General features: G+C 38.7%; 1 protein-coding gene across 1 annotated transcript in view; it reads left to right on the top strand.

The window, feature by feature from the left end:
• LOC145937414 (uncharacterized) overlaps window positions 1-20074 on the top strand; it is a 192125-nt gene that overhangs the window by 46709 nt on the left and 125342 nt on the right. The window contains exon 4 of the mRNA XM_083040432.1: window positions 12035-12156. Coding sequence (XP_082896558.1) covers window positions 12035-12156 — 122 coding nt within the window. The remainder of the gene's footprint in view (window positions 1-12034; window positions 12157-20074) is intronic.

The following is a 20074-nucleotide window of genomic DNA, read 5'->3' as shown; positions in this document are numbered from 1 at the left end:
AATAATGACGTTTTATCTTTTTCTGAAAAAATAATTTTTAAATTAAATAGTATGGGGAAGTATCTTTTATCTTCCGGGGCAGATGCGTCACAATATCAGCTTAATACTAGGTATAATACCGCGCTTCTAGAGGATAGTTTCCCAAAACCATGATCTTCGACCGATGGTCCCAAGCCAAGGGGACATAGGACGCTCGATAATAACGTATGATAGAGCATATCGGGTTGAAAGCGGGACAGTGGATGACGTAGGGAGAGAGAAAGAAGGACCAGGCAGAGGAAGATGAAATGTCAGACAGAGAGAGAGAGACTTGGCTTGGAACCGAGCTTGGACTTTGATGTACTGTCAGGCAGACATCGTAAACGCATTAGTTCCCGGTATATGCCGCGTTCGTGTATGTTCCTACCCCCCGTGCGATTCCGTTATAGACATTACCTTCCTATCCGTCTCGCTCGTCGGTGTCCGTCTCTCTGTGTGCATAGAAATACACATACGAGTTCGTGGGAGCCCGTGCACAGAGATGAACGGACATGCGGTTTCGGTTCCACACACAACAAGACCTCGGTACACACCGCGCAAGGATAGACGGTACACACGGAGCGAGAACGAAGTCAGACACGAAAGGTGATCGATGTTAGATTATAATGCGGATATACGCGTACTCGAGAATGATAAAGAATGTCCGGTTAATAAACCTAATATTGGTTCAATTGGTTGATGATATGCTGCTTCCGCAAGATAACATAATTAAGAGAGAATATATTTAATACGAGAATTATAATTAATACGTAGATGTGGAAACTTACATTAAAATCAATAAAAAATCGAGCTTTTCCATTCATTAAAGCGTGTAAATTTTTTTTTGTTTTAATTATGTTTCGGTCTCCGAGAGAGAGAGAGAGAAAGAGAATATAATTATAATATTCGCATTTCTAAATAAAGGCGATAATTCTCGCGATCAAATCTCGATTCTTGTTATCGCGTTTATCGCAGTCGAGATGGCAAGGTAGGTACGTGGAGGTTAATCACGATAGCAGATTTTTTACAGCATAGCTCCCAATGGGTTGTAGCGTACTGCTCTCTTCAGGGTATGAAGTCGATGCTTATTAGGCATAATATTCAACCAAATACTTCTCATGGAGAGTCGATTCGGTTCCTTGTCGATCCACCGAAAACACGCGATACCATCGGAGATAGGAAAAAATTGTGTATTAGCTTATAGCCGATGATTATCGGCTTTATAGCAATTAGGTGGTTCGGTACTAAACATTTTACATCCGTGTTCCGCCGTGTATTGCAAGATTACTCAGAGGAGCCTCGTGATAAGATACAACGCGGACATAATGGGCACAGAGACGTGTGTATATAACGTAAGAAGAGATATTGTATAATGCAATCTTGCCACACACATCATGTAGACGAACGAACGCGAAGGCATATTCGGAAATATGTATACGAGAGAGGGAGACGATCGATGCTAGATTATAAACGCGACCGCGCTGCAGGAATGGTTAAAGAATGTTCGGTTAACAAGGCTAACACGGGCCTCCTTCTCGCAGAACGATAGATATGCGCGACGTATCATTCGGGAAATAACAACGCGATTGTACCTATAATAGATATCGAAAAGGATGATTCCGATGCAACCCCCCGCGTGACTTTTCACCTGGGCGCGCGAGGTCACGTCAATCAGCTGATCCCCGTCCGCGATCGCCAAAGGTGATTTGATAAAGTGCTTGTTACTCGCGTTACGTTATTCGGTGGTCACTACACGTCTATTCAATACAGAATGGATCAGATCAACTAACCGATATCAATAGTATATAAATACGAACTATCGAAGATAATCAGATTTTTATTTAAATCAAATATTAGCTGAAAATTTCTTTTAAAGACGAAATAGATGCAGATATATATATATAGAGTATTTTATTTAAAAAATGTACAGATATATATATATAGAAAATATTTTTTATTTAAAAATGCGCAATTGTTGAATTTTATTAATTAAAATAATAGATAATAGAATCACCATTATCAATTCTTATTTATGAAATAATATTTGAATTTGTGTATTGATTATTTCAAATATTACTTTAAAAATGATATAATAAGGAAAATAATTAAAATATGACAAGACAAATACATATTTTTAAATTATTAAATGATATAAATAAAATCAATAGACTGAGCATTTATAAAATTCTCGAAAATTACTGTTTTATTCATAGACATAGTCAGAATTTGAATGACGTGAACTAGGAAGTTTCGTTGAGATCTCTCAAAAAATTTTTCGTTCACTATAACGGGAGATGTAAAAAAATAAAATACTTTATAATTAGTACGATATCGTCAAAATTCGTGCCAAGCACGCATATAGCAAAGCATTCTTTATATGATCATTAAATTGAGCACGTCGTAATGCTGAGAAACGTATTGTATGTTGAATTGCGTGATAAGGTCAGCGTTTAATTGGAGAATCTTCTGACCTCACTTGCGACTTGGTACTTCGTGCGCAGTCACGCATCAATCAATGATGATGGACAACAACGATTCGATCCATCCGCGTTCCACAAAGGCGAGTCTCTCTATCGTCAGTATTTCTTATGTGTCACATAACTATGAGACACTGGCGTATTGTGGCATCGTGATTTAGCGTTTGAGACTTCCTAGAACTATGCGAATCACGCCGTATAATATTACTTGAAAGCGTTTAAATAAATAAATAAAATTATTAAGCGCGATTATAATCCAGAATTAAAAAAAATTCGTCTTTCATTTAATTTTATTTCGAATTAATAGTTTGTCGCGCGCTATCTCTCGAAAAATTTATATTAAATTGCCAATCGATGCAGTGACGGGAACGTTTGTATTAATGTCTCGGAGAGATTTATACAATAATCCGCAACTATATGACGCATCGATTTGAAACGAGGCGTTTTGCAATCCGTTCGTGAGCTCATCGCGCGAAGATTGCGCATTGATCAATGACCGTGGACGACGACACGCGATTTATTCGAGTACAACGCAGCCGCGCATTCGTCGAATCCTCTGATTATTAATTTATCCGCGTTGCGGAGTCTCTCGAAAAAAAATATGATAGTCGAATAGAAAATGGCCTGACAGATCACCGGCTGAACGAGGCAATTTCGTGAGCCACGCGAGAACGAGAATTCGTCGTATCGATCAAAGTTCGTGGACGATGAAAACGTGATCTGCGTGATTTCGATGCTGGCCGGGTATTGATTCTTTGACTCGTTAACAGTTAACTATCCAGGCATTTGTACGGGGCTCTCTGTGTTGCGTTATCACGGTATGTGAATCATCGCGAGGCGAGGATTTATTCGCCCGCGCACGGCGGCGAGATTCAAAGGTGTATCTATAAAAGAGGTAAAGACCAATAGCGGTATAACTATAGTTGTATTATATTGTATTATTTGCGCAGTAATGTGAAAATCCGAAATAGCATCCGCGTGACTGCGCCTGAGAACCGCGAGGATCACTCGTCGATCAATGATCATAAATGACACTGTGATATATTAGTGATCAGCGTATTATCTTCATCTTTGATCTCTCCTGGACTTGTTGCCGTTAGTTTGTGACACACATACTCGCGCTGTGATTAAGCGAATGGATGCAAAACGTATTGCTATTTCAAAACATCGACAGATAACCAATCCATTTTCATTCAGACAAGATTAAAGGTGAATTCTATTATAAAACGTATACCATTGTATAATGTCAGTACACATTAGAGTGCAACAGATCAAATATTAAATACGTATGATTGTTGACAATAACAGCGGAATTATTATTAGATACAAATATCACCGATAATGGCTTACTTTTTTTTTTTTGAAAGGAGAAAAATTTTTAACTTATATATTATTGCATCGGGTTAGTAACATTTTCTGCTGTATCAGCAGGATAACAACTTGAAAGGTGGCTAACGAGCCGCCCATTACCAGCAAAAATCATCTCTACTGTAAACACCATATATTAAATTACCGACATTACATACGCCGCGGTACAACTGACAGGATACTGAATGGGCTAACAAATCGGGTGTCAGGCATCAGCTCTCTCCACTTCTCTCAAGTAGCAGACGTCGCTCACGTATCGTCGAGAATAACGTCCGAGTTCGGTATCACCGGCATTGGGCCTCATCCACTCGACTCGTTAGTTGTTAACCTTCATGAGGCACATATCGGAGGCGGCGTACCGTGTTGTCGTGCGACATGATTCATCGCGAGAAACTCGAAATAGTCGAGGGACTATGCGGAACCGGTAGCATCGGCGGTGGTCGTCGGGATGAGGAGAATCTCGTCGCTTTCATACAACGGAGGAGGGATCCTCATTGTTGGAAAACGCCGAGAGAGAGAGAGAGAGAGAAAGACCCGTTGCCGACGACAGACTTGCCGATGTTTGCTCGTCGTCGTAAAAATCGCGACGCGACCGTTACCAGCCACTGCCGGCCGATGCGATGCGATGCGATGGGATGCGATACCGTCACGATGGACCGTTCGAAGCCTACGTCGCTGGGTGTTATGAGCGAGAGTCAGCCAGGGGAAAGGGGGGAAAAAGAGAGGTAAGAACACGATACGAATCATCTCGTATCTGAGTTACGGCCGACCTGCTGCGACCTCGGATTATGAGGGTTATTGCCTGCACGCGCGCGAGTATACTAATTAGCGTGCAGATGTATATATATATTTATATATAACGCCGCTGAACATTTTTGCGTGATCCTCGACTGCTGCTCTGAACAAGAACGTATAAAAAAAACACGTGTCACGCGCCAAGTTTACACGTAGCAAATAGTGAATCATATACATAGCCATAATTAAGAATATTTAAAGCCTTTAAAATTTATTATTACTAGAACAACACACAAGTGCGCGCAATGCGCGCACTATTCTTCGATTTTATATAAAAAAAAATGATATTTTTATATAAAGTTTGTTTCAACTTGATTAATATTTTTTGATAGAAATCAGCTGATTAAAGCGTTAATTTGTTAATTAAATTTTAAAATAATAGTATGTAATAGAAATGATAAAATAATATGTTTTAAATAAAATGTTATAGTACATTAAACTCGATTAATATTTTTTGACAGAAATCAGCTGATAATTGTGCGCCGTATGGGGTCCGCGGTTTAAAAATATTAATTTTCTATATTTTAAAACGAGCCAAAAATTAATCGTATATAAGTTTCAATAGTGTATTGTTTGCAGATTATTTTGGTACCATAAGCATACCAGCGTACTACCTTTTTGGTCTAATATATAATGAATCCGCGCCGTATGGGGTCAGCGGCTTAAAATTTTAATTTTTAATATTATGCGTAACTATATACATATATCGCGGTAATAGATGTCGAAACTCATTTCTACTGCGCATTCGCAATTCGAATTATATTAAGATTATCGAAAAGTGTCGGACGAAATATATTTATGACTCTAATTAAGGAAATATTTATTGTCCTTAAAAATTGCGACGAAACCTTAATTGTTAATTTGGATTTATGTCTCACTTCTATTTTTAACTTAATAAATATATTACTTTATAATTAAATGAATAAATTTAAAAATATTAATATAGCGAGCTAATTAAATTTTAAAATAATATGTTACAAAAATTAAAATAGCAATATGTTGTGAATAATATGTTGTAATATTTTATCCTCGATTAATATTTTTTTACAGAAATCAGCTGATTAAAACGTAAAATTGCTAATTAATTCTTAAAATAAGAATATGTTATAATAACATTTAAAATAATGTATTATAATTCCTTAAATTCGATTAATATTTATAACAGCTATCAGTTGATTTCTGTCAAAAAATATTAATCGCAGATAAGGCATTATAACATATTATTTATAACATTATTATATTAATTTTTATAACATATTTTTGTTAAAATTTAATTAGCAATGTAATGCTTTAATCATCTGATTTCTATCAAAAAATATTAACCAAGTTTAAACAAACTTTATATAAAAATATTATTCTTTTTTATTTAAAATCGAGGAATGGCGTAACGCGCGCTTTTGTTATTGTAATTTTTTTTTTTCTAAAAAAGACATTAAGTCGATTCTCGCAAGTATTTTTGCCTTTTTTCCGCCAAAATATTAATCAAGTTTAAAGTATAATAACATATTATTTAAAACATTATTATTTTATTTTACTTTTTGGACTAACTGTCAAACTGCTAACTGCTAACCCTCGCGATGACAGTCTTTCGATGCTACGAATATAACACACAACGCGAATCGACAGAGAACCAATCAGCAGTGCGGAAAAGAGGCAACAATACTTCGAGACTTTCGAGAATCGACTTAACATGCACTTTTTAGAAATGGATAATCTTAGATAATAATTATATATATTAATTACATATTAATCTTAGATTATAATTATATAATAATATAATGGATTAATAACGTTTAAACCGATCAATTTAAAAGCTTTATTGTTAATTGATAAGAAGAATTTTATTCTGGGAATTTAGACAGCGATCTTTTTTTTTGTTCCACACTCTCTGTAGATGAAGATATTATAGTCTAGGTCTAGGTTATTAATTATATTAAATTATTCGATTAAAATTTCTATATTTGAACCTTTTCAATTTATTATTATAATCTAAGATTATATTGTATTTTAATAACGTCTAAACCGATCGATTTAAGGGGATTAATCGATAAGAAGGATTTGGTCCCGAGAATTTAGAGAGCGAAAAAATATATATCTTTTTTTGCTCCACACTCTCTATAGATGAAGACGTTATAATGTAAAATGTCGAGGATTAACGGTTACAAGAAAAACATCGTCGTCTCGTCCTACTTTAAAAAGTAATATTTTTTCGTGTAACGATCAACGGTAAAAATAATTGTGCGATTTTTCGCACGTTGATCGGCATTTATGCGAATGGCTGGACGGTTCTTATCGCGACGAAGGGATATACATGAGAGAATCTCTGTCTGCGCTTTCGCACAGTTTTCTACGTGTCGCGATGCTAATTACCAAGGTATATACCGTTATCGTTGACAATTATGACCGCTTCTCAAAAGTGTTATATCTTGTTTTTCCCCTTTTTTTTCATATCAATCGATATTAGCAAAAGACTACGCGCACTTATGTATATATGGGCAGCCTGTTGGACGATCTTGCGGGGACAAACGCGGGATTTTTATAACGTTTGACGAAGAAAAAGTGCAGATGCCAAAGAGTTAATAACGTCCGCATCTGCGTAGATCAAATCCTACCGCTACTTCCACTTCGCGACGCGTCGTCTGATGAGTTTCGCCCGATTAGAATCGAGGAATTCCTCTCGATAGACGATACATACATAGAAAGATGGCGCGGATCCGTTGGTTCGTATCTACAGGTGGTTAGTACAGTCAGGGTCGTCTTAACGGACCGGTTCTCTCTCGAGATCTCGCGGAGGATCCTCTGCTCTCTCCTCCCGCTCTCCTCCTTGCTCCTGAGCTGCTCTCCCTGTTACGCCACAACGGGCGGACTCTCGTGTACCACGAGGAAATGTAATATCCAGAAGGAGCCCCGCGGTTGTGGGCCTCTCGATGTCCGCGGCCACCGATTGTTGGCGAGCACAACCGACCGGACTCGTCGTTCTGGCCGAGGGGCCGGTCGGTTTCGGTCGGCGGTATGTGGTCATTTAATATGGCAGCTCGCTCTCGCCGGAGACACTGACAGATCTCGGCAATTAATAAAACGTTTCCCTGTTTATTGTCGTGGGCTACTTGGTTATGCTCCGTGGGCTACCCTTTTCAGTGTGGCGAGCTTCAAGTATACGAGGCTTTCCTTTCTCTATCGTTCTCTCTTTCTCTCTCTCTCTCTTTCTCTCTCTCTCCTTGCCTTTCTCTCCATCTCGCATCTCGCAGCTTCTTTCCATCACCCTCGCTATCTCTCGACCCGGCTCCGGGCTTCCGTGCCGCACGACCGACACGATGTACCGGGTGTATCTTTGCGGAAAGGCAAGGCGCGGCCGCGTTTTGAATGGACGTGTATTAATTGACTCGCGGCCGAAAGCTGGCACTAGTGGATGTCGTCGTGTCGAGTTTCCACCGTAGCGATTGTTGCCTGCGCTAAGACTTGCGAGATAACGAACAGCGCCTGTTGGTGCTGCATATATATTCGAGGGATGTTCCGGACCTCCTAGGTTCGCGAGATCGACCGATTATATCTGTTCTCTCTGGCGCGTTTGACGCAAGACGACTCCGACCTGGATGAGATGTGTCGAAATTAGGAACACGCTAGTTGCGATGTTACTTCAGCGTGGGATAGAAACGTCTATGTATTTTAGAATTATTCTCCAGAAATATGTATGTTTCTTTTCCATATCTATATAAGTTCCAAAAATCTGCTATTGTGATTTCGCGTTAAAAATAATAAAATAAGCAAAACTGCAATCTCTTATATCATTAAACTATCTATAAATTTATAAAGGAAGAGATGTCATTCGTTGTAGTTAACTAACGAAGCTAATCTCATGGCTGGGGAATTAAAATCGTCGTGATGAACAGCATGAAACATGACGTAGCGGCAAAAACTGCTATAAGAATCGTTCGCTGGTTTCAAAAGACGCGCGGATACTTTTAAGAGAGGAAATTGCGCCGGACTTTACGATGTACCGTTAGATCTCTCCGTTGCAAACGATCATTCTACGCTTTTCAAAGAGAGATTATTGCGAGTGTTCCATAACAATGTTCCAATTTCCGCGATCTTGAATGACGTTAAAATGTTTCATGGTTTTCATCAAATTTCCAATTCCACTCGTGTCATTTATAATCTAATTTCACTTATCATTAATATATTTTTTTAAAGAAAATTCTCAAAATTACATTTTCCCAGTCTCATTTGAAAATCTACCTCTTTTATCCTGACAAAGCTATTTTAGGTAATAATAAAAAGTCCAATAAATCTTATTGACATTTTCTTAATTAAGTCGCCAGTCGGCACGATTCTCTCTTTCTCTTCTGAGGAATTGTCATATCAGATTTTCTCGTACCGTAGCCAATAATAAACCCAGAAAAAAAGGGGGTAGAGGCGACCACAGCCGAATATAGATCAAAGATATGATGTACTTTACGATTGCTGTCAGCTGGCGTACTTTGACGTACTTTGCGTCCAAGAACCTCGAGTGTTCCGCCTTCTCGCGTAGTCAAACGGCGAGTAAACGCTACTAGCTATTAGAAGCTCAGGCAGTCACTTGGTCGGTGCCTGTGTCGTCGGTGTTTTTTATCAAGTTCGCATTTTCTCGGTCTGTATATTCGTTGAGGAAGGTATTAAACGTCAGCTCGCCTCTCCGTCGTGACTATATTCCCGCCGAACCGTTGCATTGGTCGCAAAAGAGATGTATGTATATTTGTAGAACGTAATGGCTGCATCTGGCAACGAGAGGATCGTAAAGAGAAATTCTTTCAAAGAGAAATATTTAATCGTACTATCTCTTAAATCGTACTCCAAAATTAAATAAGTTAAAAACTTATTCGTTATTATATTATTTAATAATTTTAACTTCAAAGAATCTCTTCGTTATATTTGTCGTATATGGCCATTTGCATAAAGTTATGCGGTGCGTTTCGCAATTACGTGTACAAATGCTGATTATTCGAAGATGCACGAGCCGCATCGAGTGAAATGAACGTAGTCGTTGCAACAGAGTGCGTTCACAGTTGCCGCAGATGACAATGATACAAATAGCCATTCTCACTTTGGATACTGAGGATTCACAGCCTCGCCTTTTACGTTCTGCACGTCGACGAATAATACACCGTGTCATTAGCGGAGACATTTGCGCTGTGCCTTATTCGCACCAAGATGTAAGTAGGCGATGGAAAACGTCTGTATTATAATGCCTCGATTATAAATTAAGAGGGGAGAGAGAGAAAAAGAATTTAAATAAAAATAACGAAGACAACAAGAGAAATCGAGTTGTCCTGGCCGGTCGTCGTTTTATATCTTTTATTCTGTTCGCACATTAACGTCGCCAGACAACGTGAATATCTGTTGTTAGGAATTTATACATTAATTCGCTCTCCGATATATTCTCCGCTGCGCTATCGATGCATCATGCATCTTCTCGTCTGTTAATTTAATGTTCGACTGTCGCAAGTAATTTTATTGCAAGTAATATTAGTATTCCGTTGTGATATGTATTACTAAGTGTTTGTAAATGTTTACACGAGTGATTAGTTTTAGAAAAAAAAAATCTCAATCGAAATAATAAACATGTGTCGAAGGTGTTAAAAAAGCGGTTAGAAAATAAACTTAAATTGATTCGTCTCAGATCGATTCAAACACAATGGAAGCGAATAAAAGACTTTTTACATATGTTAAAAATATGAGAATTTGCGATATTCTTATCGCTTTACAATCGTTATATTAATAAAAATTGAGCTCAACTCAACATTAATATCAGCAATCTCAATCATCGTTATATCTTATTATATACGTCAATTGAAAGAAAGGGAAGAGTAGAAATGCGAAAACAAAGAAAAAACGAATGACAGAAAGAGACAACGACAGGCTGAAGGAGGAGTAGGAAGTTGACCTGGATGCTGATTCATTTTGAGTTCAGGATTCGGGAATTGGTTATGAATAATGCAAGCGCTCTTCTCGAGACGTCCATAGCCGACCAATTGGAGATAGAATCCGCGCTGGTCAAACGATGGTTCCGGGTGAGAGCGATGGTTAGTCCCTCGGCTTTAAACACGAAACAACGATGACGAAGAAGAGACTCGGTTCAGAGACTTCGGAGTCTTGTTTCGATTTTATTCTTGCGCGGCCTCTCTGTCATTCATCGCGAATGACGATCTTCCGAAGTAATAATTCCGGAAACGGAATCAGCTGATAGCGTTTCAGCCACGATTAAAGATATTCGTCGTTTTAATTAAATTGATGCATCCGCAAAAAAATTATTTGTTCGACAAACAAATCGGTACGCGTCCCACTAAGTATTTAAATTATTATTTACTATGCTGATGATAGTAATAACTATTGAAGATTTTCTTTTTCGATGTCTTTTTTTTCGAATATTTTATAGAAGGCATTTTTGTAAATTTGCATATTTTATTGAGATCATTTGACTTTTTGAATGAATATACTTGGCACATATCTGTATTAATTTATGAATTTATCTGCGTCATTTTATTGAAATAGATACGATTCATATAAAAGTGTCACATTTGGAATAAAAAAGAGGGAATATTCTGAATGTACTAATCTTGTAACTCTATGTATACATATATAATATAGTATTAAAAAATTATCTGCACACATTGAGAATAATCATATATATTTTCAACGAAAAAATTTCGATCAAAGAAATATGAGTATATAAATATTTTATAGCTAAAATGATATATGAATGTGAATAAATAAATATGAATATTATACATTACTATAAATATAAATATTATACACTTATATATAAAATGATTATACATAAGTGCATAATATTTTATATTAAAAAACTAAATTAAAGAAAAAGAAATGATGTGATTCTCTACATTAAATTTAATTACATTAGCATTTTTTTTTCCTGGAAAAAAAAAGTCCTACTCCTCGACGTGTGACGTGATATGCATAGATAATACATGCAGCTCGCGGAGCAGTTTCAATTTACGTGTAAAATAGACGGTTCAGACGCGAATAAAAAAACGGAAACAATTCTGTATTTTAATGTGCGGTGAAATCCATCGGTAGTCGCAACACGTGCTTGCACACGGCTTAAGAATCGCGTCCATCAATATTCCATCGCGAGCAGCTCAGTCATCGGTTAATCTTGAATAGAGTCTCATTTGCGGTCTTCACGTTCGTACGTTTTATATATGTATGTGTGACTGTGTTAGTGTCTGTACGTAGCCGTGGCGAAGTGCGAAAGTTGCAAAATTGCGGAACTGGACACGAGAATCCTCCGAATATACTTGACGCGTGTCCTTCCGCTTCCTCGAGCGCCATATATAACGTTGTCCTTTTCTAATTCTCTCTTTCTCTTTCTCCAACAGGCAATCCTGCTGCCCGTCCAGGCTACATCTTCTAGAAGCTCTTCTAAAATTTTGCGACGCGGAAAAGCCGACAACGACGACGACGACGCAGAGGGGATAAGTCTTGTCATGTCATTTTCAAGGTAAGATGCGAAACTGTTGGAATCCTCTGACACGCGTCTGGATATATATTATAGTCGAGGACTGGAGAGACGAGACAACTTTGCCAATACAGAAAAAAACATTGGCAAAAAAAAACATCAATGATGTTAAACGTTTTTTCAAAAGACGGCATTGTTTTCTGTGTTTGGTCGAAAATATTGTCGGCTCTTTGTTTCCGTTATTTTCACGGGCATTTCTTACGGCAGGACAAATGACCGTGTTAAAAGATCGAATAGGATCTTTCTTCAAACGGGTCGTAAGTTAAGAACCGTATACGCATAAGCGCACAGTATACTTTAACGTAACTCAAATCTTGGACTTCAAAAGCGACGCTGACAAGCCCATGAATTCGACTTCTTCTTCCGCATACCCTGACTTGCCATGTAAATGCCATTCATATGCAACTGTCGGGACTGGGAAAAGGCCGGTATGTGTGTATTACGGAGACGCGGCAGATTTGTGCGCCGAGAGACGAGGTGCTACGATAATGTCTACTTTTACGATTCTTCGTTCCTTTTCGCAACGGACGAAAAACTATCATAAATAATCGCTCTACGCGTTTGATCACAAATTCCCTTGAATTCTCCTTCGCGTCGCGACATATCGAGTGGATATACGGCACCATTAATGGAGAGACTAGCGACTACGAAGATGCCGATTTTCTTCGTTTTGACGGCGGCTCGTCACCTGAACGATTTCGAGATCGAGGTTCTGCGACAGCGAGCTCTTCCGAATATATATTGCCACGTATGATCACGAATAACACGACACAGCACGTGCCATTGCATTAAACGTATAATGCAAGCGTGGTCGATCCGGAAGAGGTTTACGACGATCGGGACTTGTAGGAAACCAGAATCTCGATTTTACGGACCGTCATTTTTTTCTTCTTCTTTCATTCTCCGGGTTCGTTCGAGGTCAAATCAATTTCGGTCGAAATTCGGTAGAGAAAAGTTTATGTACGCCGCAGTTTCGATAGGTGCCGAAGTAAGCGGAGCATATTGCGGCACCTTTTTAGAGCGTTACACGAGTTAGCTGGAGCCAACCTTCTCTCTTGGAAGTCTTTGAGCGCGCTTGCAACGGGGGATCGGAGTCAAAGCACTAGGCCCCTGGTATAGTCCGGCCGACGCATTTCACACGTGTCAATCGCGCCAAGATTTACCGTCGTCCTCGCTCCCTTCGTTCCGTTTCGTTCGCGCGTCGTATATATGCAGAGATGCCCTTTCCTCTCGCCTTGCGTTCGTTCGTTCGCCTTTCCCTCTCTCGATCCGTAAATCATCCCGTGAGCTTTGCCTCGTGGACCACGGCGCGACGTTTACGGGTCCTACGCTTATTGGATCGGTCTGAGGCGCGTTGCGTCGCGTTACGGATTTTTGCAGGATTAGTCGTGACTGAAATAGCCGCGTAACGAGCGGGTACGTGAAATTATACGCGAAGACCGGACGCGATTGAAACGAACGTTCTGAGAGGTATGATTATTTCGCAGCACGCGCGATATGAGTATGCATAAGAAAACAATTTTTTGTTTATGTCTAAAAGGATATATCTAGTACATATAATTGCACACGTGCAAAGCAACAGGAATGCCGATTAAAAATAATTTTGATGTTATATGAAAGAAAATATAAATTTAAAAAATGCGTAAACGATGAATAAGATTAGTTGTGAACTCTTGATTTTATGTGCATATTAATATTATTGAAAAAAAAAAAATATATATATATATACACTCTTATAAATAGTAAGAAAGATACTTTTCATATTTTTTTGAATAATCAACAAATACTTGCGTAAGAAAATTTCGTTGTTCTTTGAATGTCGAAATATTTGCTCGCTCAAAACACGAGAATGAGCGTGATAGATCATCAGAGACGGACAATAAATTTTCGAAGTACGTGGTTTGCGTAAAGAATAGAAAATGTAAACTTGCAAGAATAAGAACAACGATATTTTTACGAAATTGACTAACCACAAAAAAAAATGAAAGATAAAAACTACGGACCATTTGTATCAATTTGCGAAGCTGTATATTCGAGAGTCTATTTACATAGATGATTAAGTAAACGTGAATCGTATTCATTCTATTAACTGATCGATGTAAAATCGAAACAGCGATTAATTAAGTTTAAGTAAACTCGTCAAGATATAACAAGTTGGAGCAAATACATAATTTTCGAAGATTCGTAAAAGCTTAGTACATACATCTCAATCACATGCTGGCATTTGTATTACCACACGTCACAGTTCCGTTAGGAATTTCATCCGCGTTCCCACAGGAATATATGCACGCGAATCTTCTTCCTCTTTTTATATTTTCTCCTCTTTTCGTTGAGCTATGATTCGACATTAATGTCTTGGACGAAGGTAAAAAGTGAGAGACCTAATGATTTTCAGAGTCGAGAGAATTAAAAGGAAAAAAAAGAAGATAGAGCAAAGACGTAAAGTCTGTTTACTTTAAATTCAAATAAAGAAATATCTTTAAGCTAAAGTGATACGAAAAATTAATAAATATTATTATAAGCAAATCCATCTTTTTAAAAAAATTAAATTAAAAAAATTAAATTAAAAATTAAATTAAAAATTAAAAAAAAATTCCAGCTTTTACGAACAGTTGAGAAAATCGTTATTTCGCCTAAAAATATTTACAAACCGACAATGAGGCGACTAAGAGAAAGAATTACGCAAACGGGAAAAGTGCGTGAATTGAAATTCGACGCGCGAGTTCGATTAATCCGGCCAGACGTCGTCGAAGAGAAAAAAAGACGACGCGCGTTTCGGGGACACAAGGTGGACGATTGGTATTCCGGTGCAACCAAACCTCTATCCAGCGTGTTTGGTACCGTTAAGAGCGATTTACGATTTAGTAATAGACCGGCCCTTGCGTGGCGACCGACCGTGAATAGCTAATACGTAGGTGCAGCGTGGCAAATCCAATCAAAATCCTACTATGCAAGCGGGCCCACATTCAGTTTCAGTCTTTGCAACGCGCTGTATTGTCCATCTCAATCCGCTTTCTATTTCCGCTCGTTTTTTTTTCTTCCTTTTCGACGCGACTGTAGGAAGCTGATGGTATTTTTTTCCGCCGCGTATATAAGCGACATTTTAGTAAAGTATTGGATAAATATATCATAATGGTCCAAAACACGCTTGAGATATTACAAATAATACGCGCGTATTGTTATCTTGTCGCTCATTCCATGTGCGAAATTTTATTTCATTTTCTATCTTTTGTACATGGAGATTAATAATTTAACATGTTAATGGAGTATTTAAATGCAGATTGGAATATGATTCATATCAAGTTCGTTGCTTTGAAGATAATTGTGCATGTTAATTGCAAGGGATTAATCAAATATTGAAAACGTCAGTAAACATTTCGCATATGTAATAATATCGAGAATCGTTTCACAATAAAGTACGGCAGATACATCCGTGATGTGAGTGTAAATACAGTGTTGAAATACCGGTTTGTGTCGCCTGTCCTACCCGGCGTGTCCGTAACTCGCCCCTTTTTCGTGCAATATTTATCTTTTTCAGTTTGTAGCTTTGTGTGTTCCACATCAAAGAGACAGTACAGTATAGAGCAGGGGGATAAGAGAAATTAAACCAAATCGTTATGTGAATTGAAGATAATTAATCCATAATATTAATAGGCGTTAAAATATAATTTCATACCGTTCTAAATACATGCTGATACACTGTTTCTTCCTAAGATGATTTATTTAATTTTCTAACAATTAATCAGCTTTTATTTTTGATCGGTTATTTTATCAATTATTTCTCAATATTTGCCAAATTCATTAAAATTGCATAAGAATAATATTTCGTTGTGTTGGATTTCTGGTATCTTCAACTTTTTATTAAAATATTGCGCATGTGTATCTGGGAATTATTCTCATTATTATTCTCATCGAGAAATATAACAGACTTAATAAGTTTCTTATTAAATCTGTTAAGTTTTGATCAATGATGAACAACGTTGCACACGAAGATTGGAATAAATTCACGCTTGTAAATATCACAATAAATTAAAATCTCCACTTCTTTATCGCGTATCGCAATTAGATTTCTTATCATATAATAAAAATATGCGAATATCTAAAAAAAATATATTTCTTTTTGATACCTATTCAATCCGCCTACACTCGTCGTCCTGAAACTTGGTGTTCTCAAGTGCTCCCTGCAGGGTGCAGATAGCGAGGTCTAAGCCGAGGTCACGGGATGAGCGCATTTCCCATAAGCGTAAGCATGTAATAAAATCACGTAGCTAACGACCGAGAGATTCTGGCGGAGCAACTTGGCAGAGCAGAACAGAACAGAGCGCGAAGACCATCCGAGAGGCCGGATTCTCTCCCGCGGGGTCCTCTCGCCCAACACCCGAAGGATTTCGATAAACATTTCCGGACATATTCGGTCGATTTGACTATATCGTCTTAGTAACGCAACGCGAGAAATAAGATTGTGTTTATTTAGATCGAACATCGAGATTCTCGCCGGGAGGTCTATTGCGAAAACGATCGAAATGTTATTCGAGATAAACCGATCAAATTGAATACTGATATATCCGTTTTGTATCCCAATCGCTCGCGAGTTTTTATATCCTAATAATTCGAATTGGAAACATACATCGACGGGCTGATGGTTTTTTACGATGTGAAAAATAATATTTTAAATACCTCGAAAAACCATTTTTCAGAGATATTAAAAATAATATCTCTACATGTGTACGAAAATTCGATCCGAAATCAAATTTTGCCCGCGTATATTTGGAATCGGCGGCGGCGGGAAAGTTTACTCCAGGCATGTAATAAAACCACCCCGCGCTCTCTCGCGGCCGAAGGATTTGCAGTGTAAACTCTTCAAACGGAAATTGCCGAGAATTGTTTTTCAACGGGCAATCGCAACACGAGCCGCTTCCGACAAACGTATATCCGGCTGCCATTCTAGGCGATCGACTTCGATTTTTCGCGAGTATTTCGAGAGGCGGACACCTATCCACCTATACCTAATGTGCGTTTACCCGGACTACGAACCCTTTGCCCGTACGGATTTAGCACTTTTCGTGTATTTTTTAAGCGCCAACACGCCAAATAACCGGCAACATGTTGCTTCCGCGTGTTTCCCTTGAATTTTCAGGGAAAAATCCGCAACTCTCATCCGCTCTTTGGCGCTTCGCGCCCTTTTCCCTCCCGCCTCCTCTCGCACAGTCACCGACAGGTTTAATTACGTCCTGCAACTTTCCCCTCTCCCTCTTCATTGCTCTGCAATGTCTGTCCCATTATTGCCGTGCGAACATCTGCCGCGATAAAAGCAATAGCGCTGGGAAATGCGCTCCGCGCGTGACTCATCGTTATCGAAAATCGGAAAAGGCAGCTCTGTAGCACTTACAAACAGAGAAAAACAGAATATCGTTACGAAAGATGTCAACGTAATGCAAATCGAAAGATATTAAATACAATGTTTAATAGCGGAAGTAAAAAAAATAGATATATTAATTTATTATAATTTATTTAATTTAATATCTGTTATTTATTGTAGATCGAATTGCATGTTTATCTCCGCAAAAATTCATTTTTATTCTACAGCTTTATAAATAAGGGAGTTTTAGTATAATTATAATTATGTATAAAATATAAGGCACGTAAAAAAAAATATTAAATTGAGATACTTAAAATATTTAATAAAATATTTATATATTTATGGGAAGAGAGAGAAAAAACCATGAATTGAATAAGAAATAAGTTTAAGAATTATCGCATCACTTCTTATACGCAAAAAAAGTGAAACAATAGAAACACGTTCGCAGTGGAATAAATGTCGATGTTCCATATTACTCGACAAGGACGCGTTCACGCGGCCTCACGGACGTCGACGACGGTCGGAAAAATCGTCTCAGGGCCAGTGGGCGCGTAATAAATTCAACGGGGCCCGCGTATGTGCCCCGGGGCCTGTTGCACACACCGGTTTGCAATGAGAGTCCGAGTTCATTCGTACTCACACACGCATTGTTGCGAAGAAGAGGGATCCGTACCTATGCGTTTACGTATAGAGAGGAAGGGGGGCCAGGTAAGCAGGCGCGACGTGTGAGGTTTTTCACGCGGTTCACCTGGACGACTCCGGTCGAGGTTTAAGTGGGTGTCCAAGAGATAAGCGGCCACGACTGGCATAACAGCTCGATAAACTCTTATGTTTATTGGATCGCCTTGGCTCCTTTTTCCCCCCTCTCTCTCTTTCTCTCTCTTCTTCCCGACTCTTTGTGGCCCGGTACTAGCCTACTCTTTTTTTCTCTTTCTCTCGCTCGCCCTCTCGGCACCTTCCTCTGTCCCTTTCAATCTTTTCGTCTATCACCAAACGTTTCTCTTCTCCGGTTCGTGCCTCTCCGCCGCGGCTCTTTCCTCTCTCTCCTCTTCGCCGTTTCCCTCCCTGCTCGACCCTTTACCACGGTTGTTAACCCCGAATTAGTGACCTCGTGGACATGAAAGATTCCCAAGTCGCGGCTTTTAATAAGGCGGCTGCGCGCATCCAGCTGGATGACATCTTTTTGTTGATAAGCAAATAAGAGCTGTCACGTTTCGCGGTTCTAATTTGCTTGAGAAATGATATACTCTTGACACTTTGCGTACAAAGTGCACAAGAGCGTCTGAGAATGCTCGCATACGGTATCAGTTAACGCGCCGAGCTTGACAGGATTTCGCGACTCGATAAAAGTTTCTTTTATAGAACAGTATGTTCCATAAAATTACAAATAATGCGGTAAATATAATGTCGCGATGCCAAGTACATAAAAAAGCGACTATGATCATATCGTCCCCAAGTAACTTATCGAAGCAAGAGCAGATGAATTAAAATTTATTCAAATGAATAAGTCACGCGATAAGAGATTTGACTTAAGTATCTTAGATTGAAGAAAAATTATTCGCGATATAAATATTTCGTCATTATTATCGTACGTCATTAATATAGTGCAATCGAGAACTCGCGAAGCACATATTCTTGAGGGCACAGAATCGACAGACCATAATACCGGTTTCTCTTTCCCCTCGTGAATCGACTTTAAATATGTTTATCCGCGTGTTTTATGCTCCACCCGCAATAATGCAATTCGCATTTTTTTCGCGTATTCGTTTTGTACGTCGATTCATATCGGCGCACATCGATTCCTGCCTGTGCTGTTATAAGAGTTTAAACGCGTCTGAACGCGCGCGTGCATATAATAACGACGAATCCTTAAAGAACCCAGCTTCAAATAAATTCCGAAAGTGCAACCGGTTCCCACTTTCCAGGGTCGATCCGTTCTTTATCGGTTATGGCCCGAAACTCCGTCGGCCGAAATTCGGCTTCCAGAATGGCAAAAAGGAAAAAAAAAAGAAAGGCGAATCAAGAACCGTCTTATCTCAGCCACGGTTTCTTTCTTATAATACTGCGAAATTTTCTTGCGAACCTTTGTCAGTGCTGACCGGTTTTATCTGTCTGTCGCTGCATTAAACACTTTCGTCGAACAAAAAAAAATCATAGCGCGTATATAATCTAATAAAATTCAATATTTACGCTAGGAAAACAATTTTTTTTTCAAGCAGTATTCGTTAAATGTGTCATAGAAAATTTTAATGCCGAAAGAAATTTCTGAAGCGGCGAATTTTTGTGATTTCACGCTGGAACCTCCCTCGTGAGTCCTCCGTCAAATTTCGACAGATTTTCCCTCGACATCTCTCGCTTTTGGCGACAAAGCTGAGGGAGAAGAGGAGCATCATTGCTTAAGCCTCTCAATCGGTGACGACTCGTGGAAAGGAAGAAAAAAAAAAAAGAAACGAAAGGGGGACGTCTCTAAGCGAGATTTCTCGTCGGATTTGACAAACGACAAGACGAATAACGGCGCGTCTGGTTCCGCAGTTTGTGACG

Source organism: Prenolepis imparis, unplaced genomic scaffold (genome assembly GCF_030444845.1).
Source record: "Prenolepis imparis isolate NDT839.2.m4 unplaced genomic scaffold, iyPreImpa1.0 SCAF_6, whole genome shotgun sequence".
In the NCBI taxonomy this organism is placed as follows: domain Eukaryota; kingdom Metazoa; phylum Arthropoda; class Insecta; order Hymenoptera; family Formicidae; genus Prenolepis; species Prenolepis imparis.
This window is presented reverse-complemented; position numbering and strand designations above follow the sequence as displayed.